Source organism: Vombatus ursinus, unplaced genomic scaffold (genome assembly GCF_900497805.2).
Source record: "Vombatus ursinus unplaced genomic scaffold, bare-nosed wombat genome assembly UNPS02014812.1, whole genome shotgun sequence".
Lineage (NCBI taxonomy): Eukaryota > Metazoa > Chordata > Mammalia > Diprotodontia > Vombatidae > Vombatus > Vombatus ursinus.
In genome coordinates, this window is record NW_020954590.1 from 86,426,639 (window position 1) to 86,445,514 (window position 18,876).

The 18,876-nt window shown below is 34.6% G+C and overlaps 1 protein-coding gene across 1 annotated transcript in view; it reads right to left on the reverse strand.

Moving 5' to 3' along the window:
- LOC114054120 (25-hydroxycholesterol 7-alpha-hydroxylase-like) overlaps positions 1-18,876 on the reverse strand; it is a 260,480-nt gene that overhangs the window by 23,793 nt on the left and 217,811 nt on the right. The window contains exons 3-4 of the mRNA XM_027877253.1: positions 6,093-6,677; positions 5,424-5,630 (exon numbers count right to left, since the gene is read on the reverse strand). Coding sequence (XP_027733054.1) covers positions 5,424-5,630; positions 6,093-6,677 — 792 coding nt within the window. The remainder of the gene's footprint in view (positions 1-5,423; positions 5,631-6,092; positions 6,678-18,876) is intronic.

Sequence of the window (18,876 nt, forward strand, 5' to 3'; positions counted from 1 at the left end):
GCACCATCACCTTCATTGCCAGATATTTCCTTCTAGATGTTTCATAGCTTCTCAAATTCAATATGTTCAAAACAGAATTTGTTTCCCCTCTAAAACTGCCTTCTTTCCAACATACCAAAACTTATGGGATGCAGCAAAAGCAGTTCTTAGGGGAAGTTTTATATCTCTAAATGCTTACATAAATAAAATAGAAAAAGAGGAGATCAATGAATTGGGCATACAACTAAAAAAAAACTAGAAAAAGAACAAATTAAAAATCCTCAATTAAACACCAAGTTAGAAATATTGAAAACCAAAGGAAAAATTAATAAAATTGAAATTAAGAAAACTATTGAACTAATAAATAAAACTAAGAGCTGGTTTTATGAAAAAACCAATAAAATAGACAAACTTTTGGTTTATTTAATTAAAAAAAAGAAAGAAGAAAACCAAATTACTAGTATCAAGAATGAAAAGGGTGAATCCACCAACAAGGAAGAGGAAATTAAAACAATAATTGGTAACTATTTTGCCCAACTGTATGCCAATAAATTTGACAATCTTAGTGAAATGGATACATATTTACAGAAATATAAATTGTCCAGATTAATAGAAGAGGAAGTAAGTATTTTACTTATTTAAGTATTTTACTTCAACAACCCCATCTCAGAAAAAAAAAATTGAACAAGCTATTGATGAACTCCCTAGGAAAAAATCTTCAAGGCCAGATGCATTTACATGTGAATTCTATCAAACATTTAAAGAACAGTTAATAGTATATAGATTATTTGGGAAAATAGGTGAAGAAGGAGTCTTACCAAATTCTTTTTATAATGCTGATACCTAAACCAGGAAGAGTCAAAAGAGAGAAGGAAAATTATAGACCAATTTCTCTAATGAATGTAGATGCAAAAATTTTAAATAAAATATTAGCAAATAGATTACAGCAATTTATCACAAGAATAATACACTATGACCAGGTGGGATTTATGACAAGGAATGCAGGGCTGGTTCAATATTAGGAAAACTATCAGTATAATTGATAATATCAACACCAAAACTAACAGAAACAACATGATCATCTCAATAGATGCAGAAAAGCTTTTGACAAAATATAACACCCATTCCTATTGAAAACACTAGAGAGCATAGGAATGAGTAGAGTCTTCCTTAAAATAATCTACCTAAAACCTTCAGTAAGTATCATAAGTAATGGGGACAAGCTACAAGCATTTCCAATAAGATTGGGAGTGAAACAAGGATGTCCATTATCACCACTGTTGTTCAATATCGTACAGGAAACGTTAGCTTTAGCAATAAGAGAAGAAAAGGAAATTGAAGATATTAGAATAGGCAAAGAAGAAACAAAGCTATCACTCTTTGCAGATGACATGATGATATACTTAGAGAATCCTAGAGAATCAAGTAAAAAACTACGTGAAATAATAAACAACTTTAGCAAAGTTGCAGGCTATAAAATAAACCCACATTAATCATTGGCATTTCTATATATTACCAACAAAGCCCAACAACAAAATATACAAAGAGAAATTCCATTTAAACTTACTATAGACATTATAAAATATTTACGAGTCTACCTCCCAAAACAAACCCAGGAACTATATGAACACAATTACAAAACACTTTCACACAAAGTCAGATCTAAATAATTGGGAAAACATCAGTTGCTCCGGGGTAGGCCGAGCTAATATAATAAAAATGACAATTCTACTTAAGCTAATTTACTTATTCAGTGCCATACCAATCAAACTACCAAAAGTTATTTTATAAAGTTAGAAAAAATAATAACAAGATTCATTTGGAAGAGCAAAAGATCCAGAATATCAAGGGAACTAATGAAAAGAAAAGCAGGGGAAGTTGGCCTAGCCATTCCAGATCTTAAATTGTATTATAAAGCAACAATCATCAAAACTGCTTGGTACTGGCTAAGCAACAGAGTGGTGGATCAATGGAATAGGTTAAGTATGCAAAACATAGTAGTCAATGACTGTAACAATCTATTATTTGATAAACTCAAAGACCCCAGCTTCTGGGATAAGAACCCATTCTTTGAAAAAAAAACTGCTGGGAAAACTGGAAAAGAGTATGGCAGGAACTAGATATTGATCAAAATCTCACACCATATACCAAAATAGAGTCAAAATGGGTGCATGATTTAGATATAAAGGCTGATACTGTAAGCAAACTGGGAGAGCAAGGAATAGTTTACCTATCAGATTAATGGAAAACAGAAGAATTCATGACCAAAGAGGAGATAGAGAACATTACAAAAAGCAAAATGGATAACTTTGATTACATTAAATTGAAAAGGTTTTGCACAAACAAAGCCAATGCAACTAAGATTAGATGGAAGGTTGAAAATTGGGAAAGAATTTTTACAATCAGTCTCTCTGATAAGGGCCTCGTTTCTAAAATATATAGAGAATTAAGTCAAATTTATTAAAATACAAGTCATTCCCCAATTGATAAATGGTCAAAGGATATGAACAGGCAGGTCTCAGATGAAGAAATTAAAGCCATCTATAGTCATATGAAAAAATGCTCTAAATCACTATTGGTTAGAGAAATTCAAATCAAAACAACTCTGAGGTACCACATCACACCTATCAGATTGGCCAAGATGATGAAACAAGAAAATGATAAATGTTGGAGAAGATGTGGGAAAATTGGAACACTAATGCATTGTTGGTGGAGGTGTGAAATGATCCAACCATTTTGGAGAGCAATTTGAAACTATGCTCAAAGGGCTATAAAAATGTGATACCCTTTGACCCAGCAATAGCACTTCCAGGGCTATATATCAAAGAGATCATGCAAATGGGAAAAGAACCCACATGTACAAAAATATTTATAGCAGCTCTTTTTGTGGTGGCAAAGAATTGGAAATTGAGAAGATGCTCATCAATTGCGGAATGGCTAAACAAGTTGTGGTATATGAATGTAATGGAATACTATTGTGGTATAAGAAATGATGAACAGGCTGACTTCAGAAAAATCTGGAAAGACTTGTATGGTCTGATGCTCAGTGAAGTGAGCAGAACCAAGAGAACGTTGTACACAATAACAGTGACATTGTGTGATGACCAATATTGATAAACTTAACCCTTCCCAGCAATACAAGGATCAAAGACATCTCCAAAGGCCTCATGATGGAAAATGCACATCCAAAGAAAGAACTATGGAGTTTGAATGCAAATTGAAGCATGCTATTTGCTATTTTTTCCCTTCTGTTGAGTTTTGTTTCCTCTTTCTGATGGCTCCTCCTATTGGTTCAAATTCTTACTTACAACATCACTAATATGAAAATTTGTTTACTAGGAATGTATATATATAGCATATATCAGATTGTGTGCTGTCTTGGGGACAGGAAGGGGGAGAAGAATTTTAAACTCAAAAGCATATGGAAGTGATTGTTGATAAACCAAAATAAATTACTTTTAAAAAAAAATAAAATTGCTCTCTTTCAAACTTTCCTTTTGCTACTGAAGGAATTTTCCTGCCACCCCCCAGTCACCCAGATTTGTAAACTTGAAGTCATATTTGACTTTTTTTTTCTATACTCTCTCTTTCAACCAAACCTCAATCTGAATGGTTTTCAAGTCTTGGTGGCTCTACCTCCACAAGAACGCTCACATCTTTCACTAACAACCATCCCCCTGGTTCAGAGTATCATTATTTCTTGCCTGGACTAACAGAATAGTTGTTTCTATTCTTTCCTCACTCCAATCCATCCTTTACAGAGATGCCAAAAGAATTTTCCAAAGACATGGGCTCAAAAATCATTGACTTCACATTACCTAGAGGATAAAATTAAAAGCTCCTTAATCTGAGCTATAAGGCCCTGAAAAATTTGGGTACCAAGGCAAGTCAATAACGGCAGTCCTTCATTAAACACCTACTTTGTGCCAGGCACTTGCTAAGGAAGGAGAGAGAAAAAGAACGGCAAAAAAATGGCTACTTGCTCTCAAGTAACTCATAGTCTAATGGAAGAGAAAATATAAAAATTACTATGCACAAAAACAAAACTCTCTCTTTCTCTCTCTGTCTATTTTCCCAGTTTTATTTCATATTACTCCCCTTCAGACACTATATTCTTCGCAAATTGGATGACTAGACATTCTCTGTTTTTGCACATTCACAGAAGTTATTCCTCATGCCTGGAAGAAATGCCATCTTTATCTGTGCCCGTCTGAACCCTAATGGGAAACATAGGACTTGGCCTCAATCCCTAAAGTGACTAAAGGCTAAAAGGTCTAAAGGATTACTAAATTGACTTCAAAATTTCTGCTTTTGCCTTTTTATTGTTGTTATTTAAACAATCTCAGTTGTAATGACTATTTGCTTAAGTTTTATTCTAACCTGGATGACAAAAGAAAGCGGAAATATTTTATTCTAGAAGATATTACTCAACCAGACAATTTCAGTAGGGAAAGCATGGAAGACAACCATTTCCTCCCCTTTTCATATGTTGGGAACTGGTTAATGAGTAGGAGTGAATTTATAAAATGGTTGTCCCTACTGCATATAAGGAAGAAAACATCTAAACAAATGGAGTTCCTCTTCCTGGATATATTCAAGTGGTGGTTGGATGAATACTTTTCAGGAATGCTATAGAAGGGTTCCTGGTAAGGGATAGATGGACTGAACCCATGGTTCTCTGCCGTATCTTTCATTTCTACTACCCATCTTTTCAACATCTACTAAACAGGTATGCCCCCCCTTTTTTCAGAAAAGAATTAAGATGAAAACCTCATGCCACATTAAAATAAGCCTATGAAGGGATGGAAACAACATATAATCATTGGCAACTTCAGCTACAATTTCAAACAACCACACAAATCTCTTCAATCAACCATTTCATTTATGATTTTAATATTAGTATTGAATTGTTTTGAATTTTTGTGGATCATGAATTGGAAATATTTTTACGATACTTCCTTAAGAATTACAAATTCTAAGCTGCATAGAACATATATCTTTAAGACTAAAAGTATCAATACTATGTTACAGAATAAGAAATGCATTTTGTATACAAATTGATCTTCTAAAATATTTTCTTTTTAAATGAAAAAAACTTATGTACCTTTCTTGTCAATAAAGTTTAGTGCTCTTTGGAATGTATTAACACTCCACCAGATGCTCAGAATCAAACAACTTAATAGGCATAAACTTTTCTCAAATAATTGCAAAGCTCCAATTTAGCTTTTTTGCATACCTTGCATAGTTAATTACCTAGGCCTTAATGTTTACATGCAATGAGAGTATCTACAGCTATAAACTACATAATTCATAATTGATGTAAATGGGTGTTATTATGTCAATTAAGCAGCTGTGTCCTCCACCTCTCAGTAAACAGAAATGAGTGATAAACAGAGTTTGGAGAGAGATACCTTTTTTCTTCATAACAGATAAATATAAATTACCTAGGTAGACCAAGCCGTCCAATTGTTCTCTGGTGAACAGGATGTTAAAATCAGGTTCTTTCTTTTGACCTGTTGACTGTAGCAAATAGTCAATTTCATCACGCAACACTGCAACAGCTTCTGGGTGCTGCAGAAGATAATACACTGTCCAGAATGAAGCTGGAATCGTGTTTGACACAGAGGCCCACAGAAAGGCAAAATGATGTGCTGGGAGAAAATAAGTGAAAAGGAAGATTAATAGCGTTTATTACACTGATTAGATTTGCAGTGTGCTAATTAAAAGATGTTAGGACACAGACCCAGCCAAGGATCAGTGAATGCTAATGAGGACCAATAGGCTTCTGAAGTCTAATTTTCTGCTTAATGAGAATAGTTTAAATTGTAATGTTGGAGGGGGGGTGTAAAGGGGAAAGGAAAGGAAAGGGTAAAGGGAGTAAATGCAGCTCAGTTATAATCTTTCTCATTATCACCGTTAAGTATCTTGTTTTACCACCTCAGCAAAAAAAAAAAAAAATCAATTATCATAGACGGTTGTTTCAGAGTGAAACATTTTATCATTAGCCAATTAGAAAGAGTATAAAAATTTCAAGGTCACCTTTTGTCTTTTAATTTCAAAGGTCTATAGTAAATTATTTTATTTTGACAAGTAATCACTCACAAGTTTCTTACCTCCTCTTTCATAATCCTGAAACTCTGTAAATTTCTCAAGAAGAATTTGTCTAACTCTGACAACTTCTGATATTTCTTGCATTTTGGAGATGCGCTCTGATGAAAAATATTGTATTAACTTTTTCTGAATATTCCTGATAGCTCGTAGTGACAAGGTTGGTAGAGGTGACAAAAGGCTCAAGAATTTGTTATCAAACTTGACAAAGTCTTCCATTAATTCATGGATAACTTCACCTGAATTTGTGCCAGGATCCTTCCCATAGAGGGTTAAATACGTGGCTTCAAATATTATTGATGTACAAAATTTGTATAATTGATTTATTTCTCCATTTTTGGCTTGTAAAAGTTGCTCTTTCATGATACGCTGCAGATTCTGCATTAGATTATAACTAGACGAGTCTAAAAAATCACTTTGCAGATATTTATAGGATCCTTTTATTGTTTTCATCATGTATGGTGTTCCCTTTGGGAGTAAGAAAAGTTTTCTTCCTATTTCATTTCCAAATTTGGAAAAATTAAATTGTTTGCTGTTTTTTAACACCAATGGATATTGAAATGGATCCAGTACAAAGGTAAAGTAGTTTCCTGAAAGAAAAAAAAACAGATAATTTCATGAGAATACTTGAAGGTAGCAACAGAGTTATATTAAAGGAAACTTGAAATTTTAGGTTAGTTTTTATTGGAACTAGAAAGAATTCAGTATCATAAAAATGAAAACATGAATTTATTAACAATAAACTTCAAAGTTTTCTTTAAAAATAAAAGTAATGGAAATTATTTAAGGAAAATATCCTACAGTCAAATAGAAACAGAAAGAATGGTTTAGGGTAAGAATTTGATCATTGCTCAAAAAAAATTTGATATGTGGAATAATGCCATTCATTTTTCCCTCTACGATTAGTCCTTCTCCCTTAAACTTCTCTTTATTCCTTTTATTTAAATTGCTGAGAAAGCAATATGGTGAAGTGTAAAAAGTAACCTAACAGGCCTGAGACTCAGGAACACCTTGATTCAAATTTCTGCCCCTGACACATATTGACTGTGTGATCCTGAGTAAATCACCCAACTTCTAAATGTCCCAGCCAATTTCCTTAAACTATAAACTGCAGAACAGCTTCAGATTTGCACTTACTAAAAGGAGCTCTTTGTTCTAGTGAAATCATAGGCCTGGTTAAAAAAAATTAATAACAGCTTGAATTTCTATTGCATGGTGAGTTTTGCAAAAACTTCACAAACATCACCTCATTTTATCCTTACAACAACCCCAGTGGGTAGGTGCCACTTATTGCCATTTTAGTGTTGTGTAAACTGAGACAAACAGAGGTTAAGTGACTTGTCCAGGGTCACACAGCTTTTAAGTGTCTGAAGCCAGATCTGAACTCATGTCTCCACTGTACCTCTGACTATTCTGTTGAACAACTGATGAAGATGAGGACACATAGTTAAAATATCGAATCTTAGTTGAGACAACTACTTTGAAAGACAAAACAGAATAGTTTTTTGGTTTTTTTTTTTTAGAAAAGAATACTTTATTTTCTCCTTCTGTGCTGATGATAGAATTCTGACAATCATCCACATAAAAGAACCATAGTAAGTTGGAAGGGATTTAAAATATCTACTGTATTCTTCTTCATTTTAGAATTGAGGACATTTAAGTCTTTAATTGAGGTTAGAGGAATTGTACAAGGTCACAGAGCCAGTAAGAACTAGAATACAGGTTTCCTGATTCCCAGTGTGATGTCCTTTCCATTGAGGTGATTTGCTCCTCCATGCCAAATGACTTCTCAACATACTTTCTGATTATAAGTAACTATTAGTGAATAGATATTATTTAATAAGGAGAGTTATTCAGACATTTTCTTATCTAGGGATATATTATCCAGGACAATAAAAAGCTGAGTGCTAATATAGGGGTTCTTTTCTAAACCATTATTATTCATTTATTCGATTGAGTTCCAAATTCTCTTTCACCCTTCCATCCCACTCACAGCCACTGTGAAGGTAAGCAAACTTACATCCATTATACATGTGAAATCATGCAAAACATATTTCCATACTAGTCATATAACAAAGAAAAAGAAAAAAGAAAGGAAGGAAGGAAGGAAGGAAGAAAAAGAAAAAGAAAGAAAGAAAGAAAGAAAGAAACAAAGAAAGAAAGAAAGAAAGGAAGGAAGGGAGGAAGGAAGGAAGGAAGGAAGAAAGAAAGGAAGGGAGGAAGGAAGGAAGGAAGGAAGGAAGGAAGGAAGGAAGGAAGGAAGGAAGAAAAAAAGAAAAGACAGCAAAAAAATTATACTTCAGTTTGCTCTCAGTTCACCAATTTTCTCCCTGGAGGAAAACACCATTTTTAAAAAATCATAAGTCCTTTGAAATCGTCTTGGATTACTGCAGAGCAGACAAGTCTTAAATTGATCATAATTACAACATTGCTGTTACTGTGCCCAATGATTTCCCATTTCTTCCTACTTCATATGAGTTTTGCCATGAAACCTACCCCTCATCATTTCTGATAGTACAATAGTACTCCATCACAATTATATGCTACATCTTGTTTATCCATTCCCTAACTCATAAGCATCTCCTAAATGTCCAATTATTTGCCACCACAAAAAAGAGTGGCTATAAATATTTATGTACATATTTCCTTTACCTTTGATATCTTTGAGGAACAGACCTAGTAGTGGTCTTGCTGGGTCAAAGGGTATGCATAGTTTGATAGCCCTTTGGGCATAGTTCCTGATTGTTCTCCAGAATGGTGGGACCAGTTCTCAACTCCACCAACAATTTGTTAGTGTGCCTCTTTTCCTTCATCCCTTCTAGCAATGTCATTTCTGATTGGTGTGAGGTGGTACCTCAGAGTTGTTTTAATTTGCATTTTTATAATCAATAGTGATTTAGAGCATTTTTCATATGACTATAAATAGCTTTGATTATTGCTTCTGAAAACTGCCTGTTCATATGTTTTGACCATTTATCAATTGGGGAGGAGCCCTTATTTTTACAAATTTGACTCAGTTTCCTATATATTTGAGAAATGAGGTCTTTATCAAGAAACTTATGTAAAAATTTTTTGATGTTACTTCATTTTCCATGGTACCATTTTTTTTGCAAATTTTTAAAATTTTAAACTTAAATACAAAATGAGAAAAGAAAAAAAATTGCCTGTACACAGCAGACCAAGAGAGAGGATTCAATATAAAACAATAAATTTCCATTTCAAGAAAACATGTGTAATAAATACTACACAGTATTTTCTTTCTTTTCTTTTCTTTCTTTCTTTTTTTTAGGCAATTGGGGGTAAGTGACTTGCCAAGGGTCACATAGCTACTAAGTGTCAAGTGTTTGATCTGAGGCCAGATTTGAACTCAGGTCCTCCTGACTTCAGGGTCGGTGCTTTATCCACTGTGCCACCTAGCTGCCCCCTATACTGTTTTCAAAGCTGCCTAACTTTTTTTAGCTTCCTTGTTGATTTCTTTTGTTCTCTGCAGTGAACTTTGTACTTTACTTTTCCCCTTCCCCCCACCCTAAAGAAGGCTACATTTAAGTGTGGATATATATACATATATGCAGATATTGACAAACATACCCATATATACACATATATTCTCATATATCTGTAAGACCATACTATGCTTATTTCTAGCTGTCATCTGTTTCTCTGAAGGTGGATAGCATCTTCCTTCATAGGTCCAAGACTTTCCATGTTTTTCTAAATGAACCAACTCATCATTTACACCACAGCAATATTCCTACCCAATCACATCCTATCTGAGAGAATGTTTATGAAAGTTTTCCCTATTTTTCTACATTCCTTCTGTTCTTGGCTATATAGGTTTTATTTACATAATACTCTCTCTCATAATATAGTTTAAGGTCTGATACTGTTGAATCTACTTCCTTTATATTTTTTCCTGGTTTCTTTGAAGTTCCTGACCTTTTGCTCTTCCAAATTCACTTTGTTATTATTTTTTTCTAACTCAGTAAGATAATTTTTTAGTAATTTGATTGGGATGACATGGAATAAACAGATTAGTTAGGTAAAAATGTCATTTTAAAAATATTGACTTTACTTACCAATGAAAACTAAATATTACTTCAATTATTTAGATCTGAGTTTATTTGCATAAAAATGTTTTATATTTATGTTCGTATAGTTCCTGTGTCTGTTTTGGCAGGTATACACTCAGGTATTTTATACTGTCTAGGTATTTTAAATGGTCTAAAACAATACTGAATAATATTGCTGACACATAGTGTAGTTTCTCTATTTTCCACTTTTGATTAATTCTATTTTAACTTTAACTTTGTCTGAGATCGTGATTACTATCCCTACTTTATTTTTACATAACAAATTCTACTCCTGCCTTTTATTTTATCTTTGTGTGTATCTCTCATTTTTATTCTGTTTCCTGAAAGCAATATATTGCTGAATTCAAAATTTTAATCTGTTATCCATTTCCATTTTATGGGTAAATTTGTCCCATTCACATTCTAAGCTATAAACACTTCTTGTGTATCTTCCTCCTTCCTATTTTTCCTCACTATCCTTCTCTCCCTATTTACCCTATCTCTCCTCACTCCTCTGCTTAACTTCTACCCATCATCTTGCTCTCCTATTCCTTAACCTACTCACCCCTCCAAAAGTGTCTCCCTTATCCTTTCTCCTTGCCTTCTTTTCCTTCTAAATTTAAAAGACTTTTGTACCCTTCTAGATATTACACACACACACACACACACACACACACACATATTTCCTCTTTAACCCATTCCCATTAAGAGTAATATTCCAGCACTACCTGCCCTCCCCTCTACTAGCTTCTTCTGTATCATTATTTTTCTTTTATCCCTCATTTGTATGAGATACTTACTCCTTTTTATCTCTCCCTATACAGTTTTTTTTTTAGAATTACCCTACCATACACAGCTCAGCACAAGGCTTTCTTTCAAACTACCCAAATAACAATGACAATCATAAGAGTACTGATAATATTTTCACATATATGAAGTAAACAATTTGATATTATTGAGTGTCTTATAATTGGTCATGAATGTTTACCTCATATTTCTCCAGGATGTTATATGTTGAATTTTCTTTTAAGTTCTGATGTTTTGTCACAAATACCTGAAAATCTTTCAATTCATTAAATATCCATTTATCTTTTTTCATTCAGGATTATACTTAACTTTACTGAGTAAGTTACCCTTGGTCACAACCCCAGCTCTTTTGCTCTAAAGAATATAATATTCCTGGCCCTACAGTCCTTCAATGTAGTAGCTGTTAGATCTTGTGTAATCCTTATTGTAGCGCCATGATATTTAATTTTTTTCCCTTGTTGCTTGCAATATTTTTTCCTTAACATAGGAACTTTGAAACTTGGCTATTGTATTCCTGTATGTTTTCATCCTGGGATCTCTTTCGGGTGGTGATTGGTGTATTTTTTCTATTTCTGCTTTGCCTTCTTATTCTAGAACTTCAGTGCAATTTTCCTTGATAATTTCTTGTAATATTGTATAAAGATCCTTTTTGTTTTGTAATTTTCGGGTAGTCCAACTATTCTTATAATATCTTTCCTCAATCTGTTCTCTAAATCAGTTATTTTTCTGATGAGATATTTCACTTTCTCTTCTATATTTTTCATTCTTTTGATTTTGTTTTATGATTTCTTGGTGTCTTAAAATGTCACTAGCTTTCCTTGCCCAATTTTAGTTTTCAAGGAGTTATTTTCTTCCTTAAGTTTTTGATTCTCTATTTCCAGCTGCTTGACTTTCTTTTCATAATCTTCTTGATTTTCTTAGATTGCTCTTATTTTTTTCTAATTTTTTTCCTCAAACTCTCTTATTTGATTTTTAAAGTCCTTTTAAAATTCTTCTAAGAACTCTTTTTGTACTTGGGACCATTAGATGTTTCTCACTGAAAAAAGGAGGGCTTTTTTAGTTCCATTGTCTTCCTCTGAAAATGAACCTGGATCTTCTCTGTCCTTGTAGTAATTATCTATGGTTGGGTTCTTTATCCTTTGCTAACTCATTTTATCTATCTATCTATCTATCTATCTATCTATCTATCTATCTATCTATTTATTTTGTTTTTTAGCAGCTATTAATGTAATCAGGTTGTAGTTCCAAGGTATAGAGAATGATGCCCCAAGTCTCAGGTCCTTCTTACTATTATTTTCTGAGGTCTGTCTCAGGGCACAACCCTGGACTCTACTCTCCACTCTTCAGCCATGGCTAGGGCCCCCAGTCATACTATCCCACAAATCATCTTGCTCTCTGTGGTGCCTCTGGTGGCTCCAAACTATAGCTGTCCTCTCTGCCCTGGAACTGAAACTAGGGACTCTGCTTTCTTGCAAGTATCCCTCACAAGGTCCCCACTCCTCACTACTGCATTCACCAGAGGTGTGCTGGCTCCTTCTCCCTCAAGCCACAGGCCAGGATACATCTGGTCAGCACAACTGTGTTTGGCATCCCTTGACAGTGGAAGATCCTTCAATCTTCTCCAACTCAGTCATCAAACCCCAACACTATCTGCAAAATGAAAGTTTCTGAAGTTGAGGCTGCCTCTCAACCCAGCTGTCCCCAGGGTTTGTTGTTTGTTAATTCTGCAGAGTTGGCCTAGAGGTGTTTGCATGTCACTCAGGCTGAACCTCCCCCTCCCCACCCCAGGTCAGGTCTTTCCAGGGGTCTTCTCAAATTATATTAGAACTGCTTTGTTTATTTTTGTGTATTTGTTTTTGCTGCTGAGATGATGTTCTCTCTTTTTTTGTGGGAGGAAATTTGGAGAGCCTAAAGTTTTCTGACCTACTCCTCCATCTTTCCAGAATCCTCTCCTACCCTATGGTATCTTTTAAACAAAATATAGTTTCCCCAGTTATCTCTTTGCATTAGGTCTGTTTTTGCTTTTGCTTGATCTGGGATCATGATTGTTATGCCCTGCCTTTTTTACTTCAGTTGAAGCGCAATAGATTCTTCTCCAGATCTTTATTTTAACTCTAGGTCTGTTCTTGTGTTTCAAATGTGTCTCTTGTAAGCAACATATTTTTGTATTTTTGGATTCTGGTTTCTAATCCATTCTGCTATCTACTTGTGGGCCTTCTCCAGCCATCCTGATCTATTATCTTTCCACTGGACCTAGATGACTCTGGAGGAGCTAGTAACTTTGCACAGTGCTCCATCACTTAAATCCAATTCACTTACAAGTCATGGCATCACCTTCCTGATGTCATGGTCCTCCTTGGTAATGAAGGGCAAACAACAACAGTTATCCATTTCCATTTGATGAGTGAGCTCATCCCATTCACATTCACACTTATGATTACTGTGTATTTCCCTCCATTCTATTTTCTTCTGTTCATCCTTCTTTCTTTTTATCCTGTCCTTTCTCAAAAGTCTGTTTTGCTTTTGAACACTGCCTTCCTTAGTCTACCCTCCATTTTGTCACCCCTCCCACATATCTCTTATCCCTTTCCTCTCCTTATTTCCCTCTTGGGCAAGATAGATTTCTGTATCCAACTGAATGTTAAACATATTCTTCCCTCTTTGAACCAATTCCAATGAGAATGAGGTTCAAGTATTAGTAACCAGCCCCTTTGTTTTCCCCTCCACTGTAAAAGCTCTTCCTTGCATGCCTCTTTCATGTGAGAAAATTTTCCCCATTGTACCTCTCCCATCCATGCATCTTCCTCACTATTTCTTTTTTTTTTTTGGATCATGCCCAAATAATCAACTCACACACCTGCCCTCTGTCTGTATAGACTTATTTTAACTGCTCTAATATTGATAGCTGCATGTATCATTTTTGATATAGGAATATAAACAGTTTAGCTTTATCAAGTCCCTTATGATTACTCTTTCATGTTTACCATTTTATGCTTCTCTCCAGTCTCCTGTTTTAATGTCAAAATTTCTATTTAGCTCTGGTCTTTTCATTAGGAATGCTTGGAAATCCTCTATTCGTTAAATATCCATTATTCCCCTTGACAGGTTGTACTCAGTTTTTCTGGGTAGGTTATTCTTGATTGTAATCATAGTTTCTTTGTCTTCTGAAATATCATATTCCAAGCCCTCTGCTCCTTTAGCATGGAAGCTGCTAAACCTTGTTTGGGCCTGATTGTGGCTCCATGGTATTTGAATGGTTTCTTTCTGGGTGCTTGAAATATTTTCTTTTTGACCTGGGAGTTCTGGAATTTGGCTATAATATTCCTGGAAGTTTTCATTGTGTGATCTCTTTTAAGATTGGTGGATTCTTTCAATATCTATATTACCCTGTGTATCTAAGATATTGGGGTAGTTTTCCTTGATAATTTCTTAAAATATGATGACTAGGCTCTTTCTTCTTATCATGGCTTTCAAGTAGTCCAATAATTCTTAAATTATCTCTCCTTGATCTATTTTCCAGGTCAGTTGTTTTTCCCATGAAATATTTCACATTTTCTTCTATTTTCCATTCTTTTGACTTTGTTTGATTGCTTCTTGGCATCTCATGAAGTCATTGGCTTCCACTTGTTCAAGTTTAAGTCTTAAGGAATTATTTTCTTCAGTGAGCTTTTGTACCTCTTTTTCCCATTTGACCAATTCTGCTCTTTAATGAATTATTTTCTTCAATTTTTTTGTATCTCCTTTTCCATTTGTTCTATTTAGCTTTTTAAGGAGTTTAAGTTTAAGGTATATGCAGCCACCTCCAAGGCCCACCATTGGTGCCACTGCTGAGTAAGCTCCATAATGGGACCCATTCTGGTACTGCTGATCTCCTTAGTTGTCTTAGGCTGGAAGAATATTTCACTCTGATCTTTTGTTGGCTTTGCCACTACAAAATTTTATTTAAGGAGTTATTTTCAAGTTGTTTAGAGGGGAATGCTGGGAGAGTTCTGCTGAGTCAGAGCCTCTAATCTGCCATCTTGGCTCCTCAGTGAAGAGAAGATGTCACAGGTCTAGCCCTGAAAAAAACAGGGCCAAGGTATACTTGTTACAAATGCAATTCAAATACAGTTGAATTCAGATAATATATGAAATTCAACTCTGGTAACACGTACTTCTTGGAGAATATTTATTGGTTTTTTTTTAATTGATTAGTCCCCAACTAGACAGTCAGTTCTGTATATAATCAGCCATTCCTAAATGAGGTGAGTTTCTCCTCACTGGAAATAAGCAAGGCTAGGTGATGACCTGACAAGAATGTCTTAGTGAGAATACTGATATCAATGGAAAGAGATTAAATGGATATTTTAAAATTCCTTCCAACTCCAAAATCCTATGCTTCTAGCTACTTAGTTTCTTAATTATTCTGTAACATACATTCTTCCCTTCCTACTTCCTTGTCATTTTTTTTGAGGAAAAAAAAACTGAGAACAAGTTAATTTTTAAAATCTGCACATTCTTAAAACAATCAGATAAATTAAAACAAATATCTCCTTAGTAACCATTTAATAATGAATTGTTTTCAAAATATGTTTTTGTTTGAATCATAGTTTATAAATTTATACTTTTAAAGAGTTTTATGAAGCTTAGAGAGTTGTTACTTGTCCATAGTCACATAGCTAGAATGTGTCAGAGGCAGGATTTGAACTCAGAACCTCTAAATCTAGCACTTCATCTGTTCTATCTGAATTTGAATAGTCTGACACCCACTCTTTGCCTTCTCCCCCAAAAGTTTGTTGTATAAAACTCTTAAGACTGAGTTACAAGGATCCTAGACTTTTTCTTTCTCAATCCTATTTAAAATGATTTTAGCATTAAAGAATTTTGTCTTGCCCACCATCTTTCTTACTGAGGTTTGATCAATTTCCCTTTAGAGATGCAGAGTTTTCATTGGCTTCTTTTTGCAAGTAGATTTTAGGGTGTTAATAACCCTGAAGATGTTAGCTGGCTTTCCAACTTTGAATCTGCAGTATAAACAATTTAAGTTATGTTTTAAAAAATTAATATTAATTTAAACCATCTGTCCACCATCTGCTAATCTGAGATGCGAAATCAAAATTTCTTTGTGATCTTTAATCAGACAGTTAGCAAAACACATATACATTCATATAATGAATTTAAATTTCTTTTAACAAGGAAAAGAAGCTAAAAAGTTAGGTTGAACAAGAATAAGTGTACTATTAATGTATTATAAATTGCTACTAGAAAGACACTTTCATGTAAATCAGGAAAGTGTCAAGCATCAGAATTCCCAATGTTGATCTCACAGAGAACATAAAATAGATCTTGCTCTGCTCTGAATATAGAAATAAGCTATAGGCAAGGACGAAATGATAGAGGATAGATTTAAACAATCCCACAATTTGTATCTGACAGACATTAACCACCAAGATAAGAAAAACATCTTTCAAATTAAAAAAAAATAAAATTCTAAGTCACCAAAGTATTAAGAACAAGTCTATGATTAACAAAGACAGAAAGAGCTGTCAAAAGTAGGAGAAAGGGTGTGAAGAGTTATTTTCTTCCTAGTTAATATTTTCATCCTTTTGTCTTAATAAGAGTTTCTGGGGACTAACTTTGTTGTATTATAACTTACCTTGTTATACCTTAATTGTTTACCTTCCTGAAAATTTATTCATGTGAGAAGATCCTGGGAAGATGGAAATATAAGGTAGGAAATTACCTGGCTCTCCCAAATTTCCCCACAAATAATTTAAAATAATGCCTCAAAGTGAACTTTAAAGAGGTAGAAATAATTAAAAATCAGGGTAAAACATTTACTCAGCCTAAGACAATTTGGGAGGATGTTAGGAAAGACCTATCCTCCTGGGGTGGTGGTCTGGACTGAATGAAGTGCAGATATCTCCAGGCAGATACCTCTGATTCAACAAATAAGTCCTAGGGGCAGCCTCAGCTTCAGAAACTTTTACTCCATGGGCATGGAGGTCAGGTGACTGATCAGGAGAAAATTGCAGGGCACCCCCCACTGGTGCTGAGCATGGGGCCCAGGTGCCCTGATCAGACAAGGTCCCAGGCTGTGGCTGGGGGCAAAGAAAATCAAACTCATGCTGGTGAGTGTAGACTCAGTGGGGCAGGGGCCCTGATGGCTATGTTCACTCAAAGGAGAGTGGAGTCCCTGGCTTTGGTTCCATGGCAGAAGGGTGAGCTAAAGCTTGCACCCACTGGAAAGACCACAGAGAGTAGGTGTTTGCAGTGACCAAATTACTGAGAGCCCTCATGCAGCTTAGGGGTAGACAAAAGTACCTGAGGTACTACATCAGACCCCCAGATAGAACTCAGAAAACTACAGCACAAAAAACCTGATACCTGAGACATTATCCCCCACACCTTGGGAATACAGCACAACTTTAACATCAAGTTAACAGCCAAGAAGTAAGCCACTTTAAAAAATGAGTAAGCAAAAGAAACAGAACCTGACTGTAGATACCTACTACAATGAGAGAAGATCAGGGTTCAAACTCAGAAAATGAAGTCTAAACAACTATTGCTAAAGCTTCAAAAAATTTGTAAAATGGTAACAAGTTCAAAAACAGTTCTTGGAAGAGCTTAAAAAGAACTTTAAAAATAAAAATGGTTGAAGAAAAATTAGGAAAAATAAGAGTAATGCATGAAAATCAAGAAAATTATGCAAAGAAAGTCAGCAAATTGGAAAAAGATCCAAGAACTTATAGACAAAAATAACTCCTTAAAAATTAGGATTGGGCAAAGGGAAGGTAATGACTTCATAAGGGACAAAGAAATTATAAAATGAAATTAAAAGAATGAAAAAATAGAGGGGAATATAAAATATATCTTTACAAAAACAATTGACCTGGAAAACAAATAGAGGAGAAACAATGTAAGAATTGTTGAACTAAAAGTTATGACTAAAAAAAGAATCTAGACACTATACTAAAAGAAATTATTAAAGAAAATTGCCTTGAAATTTGAGAACTAGAGGATAAAATAGAAATTGAAAATGTCCACCTATCACAACCCGAAAGAGATCCCAATATCAAGAGCCATAGGAGCCATATAGCTAAATTTTGAAGCTCCAAGGTCAAGGAGAAGATACTGCATGCAACTAGAAAGAAACAATTTAAATACTGCAGAGGTAGCCAGTTTAACACAGAATTTAGCAGCTTCTGAAGGGCATGACTCATAATATTCCAAATAACAAAGGAGCTGAGGTTTACAACCAAGAATAACTTACCCAGCAAAGCTGAGTGTAATCCTGCAATGGAAAAAAAAAGAATATGTAATGAATTAAAGGATTTCAGATATTCTTAAGAAAAAGACCAGAACTGAATAGAAAATTTGACCTACAAGAATCAGGAGAAACATAAGAATGTAAACATGAAAGACCAATTATAAGGGATTTAATAAGGTCAAAAGGTTTGCTTCTTATACTGGAAAACATCTATAACTCTTAAGAATGTTGTCACTACTAAAGTAGTTTGAAAGAGCATACATATATAGAAGGCTTGAGGTTGAGTTGAGCATGATGGGATGATCCTGCAAAATAAATTGGGTAGGGAGAGGTAAAATTGAGCAATTATCTCATGCAAAGAAGACATGAATGGAAGAACTGTTACACTGGAGACTAGAAGAAGCTGGAGGGCTAGTAATGCTAGAACCTTATTCTCAACAAAACTGGTTTAAAGAGGGAATAACATATAAATTTACTAAGATATAAAAGTCTTCTTAACCTACAGAGAAAGAGGGGGGTGAGGGGATAGGATAAGGGAGAAGCTCTTAGAAGGGTGGGTAGATTAAGGGATTTGAGGGCAAGAGGATAAGGGAAGAATTCTTAGAAGGGGTGTAGATTAGAGAGGCAGTGGTCAGAAGTAAGTTAGATGTCTAAGGAGGCATA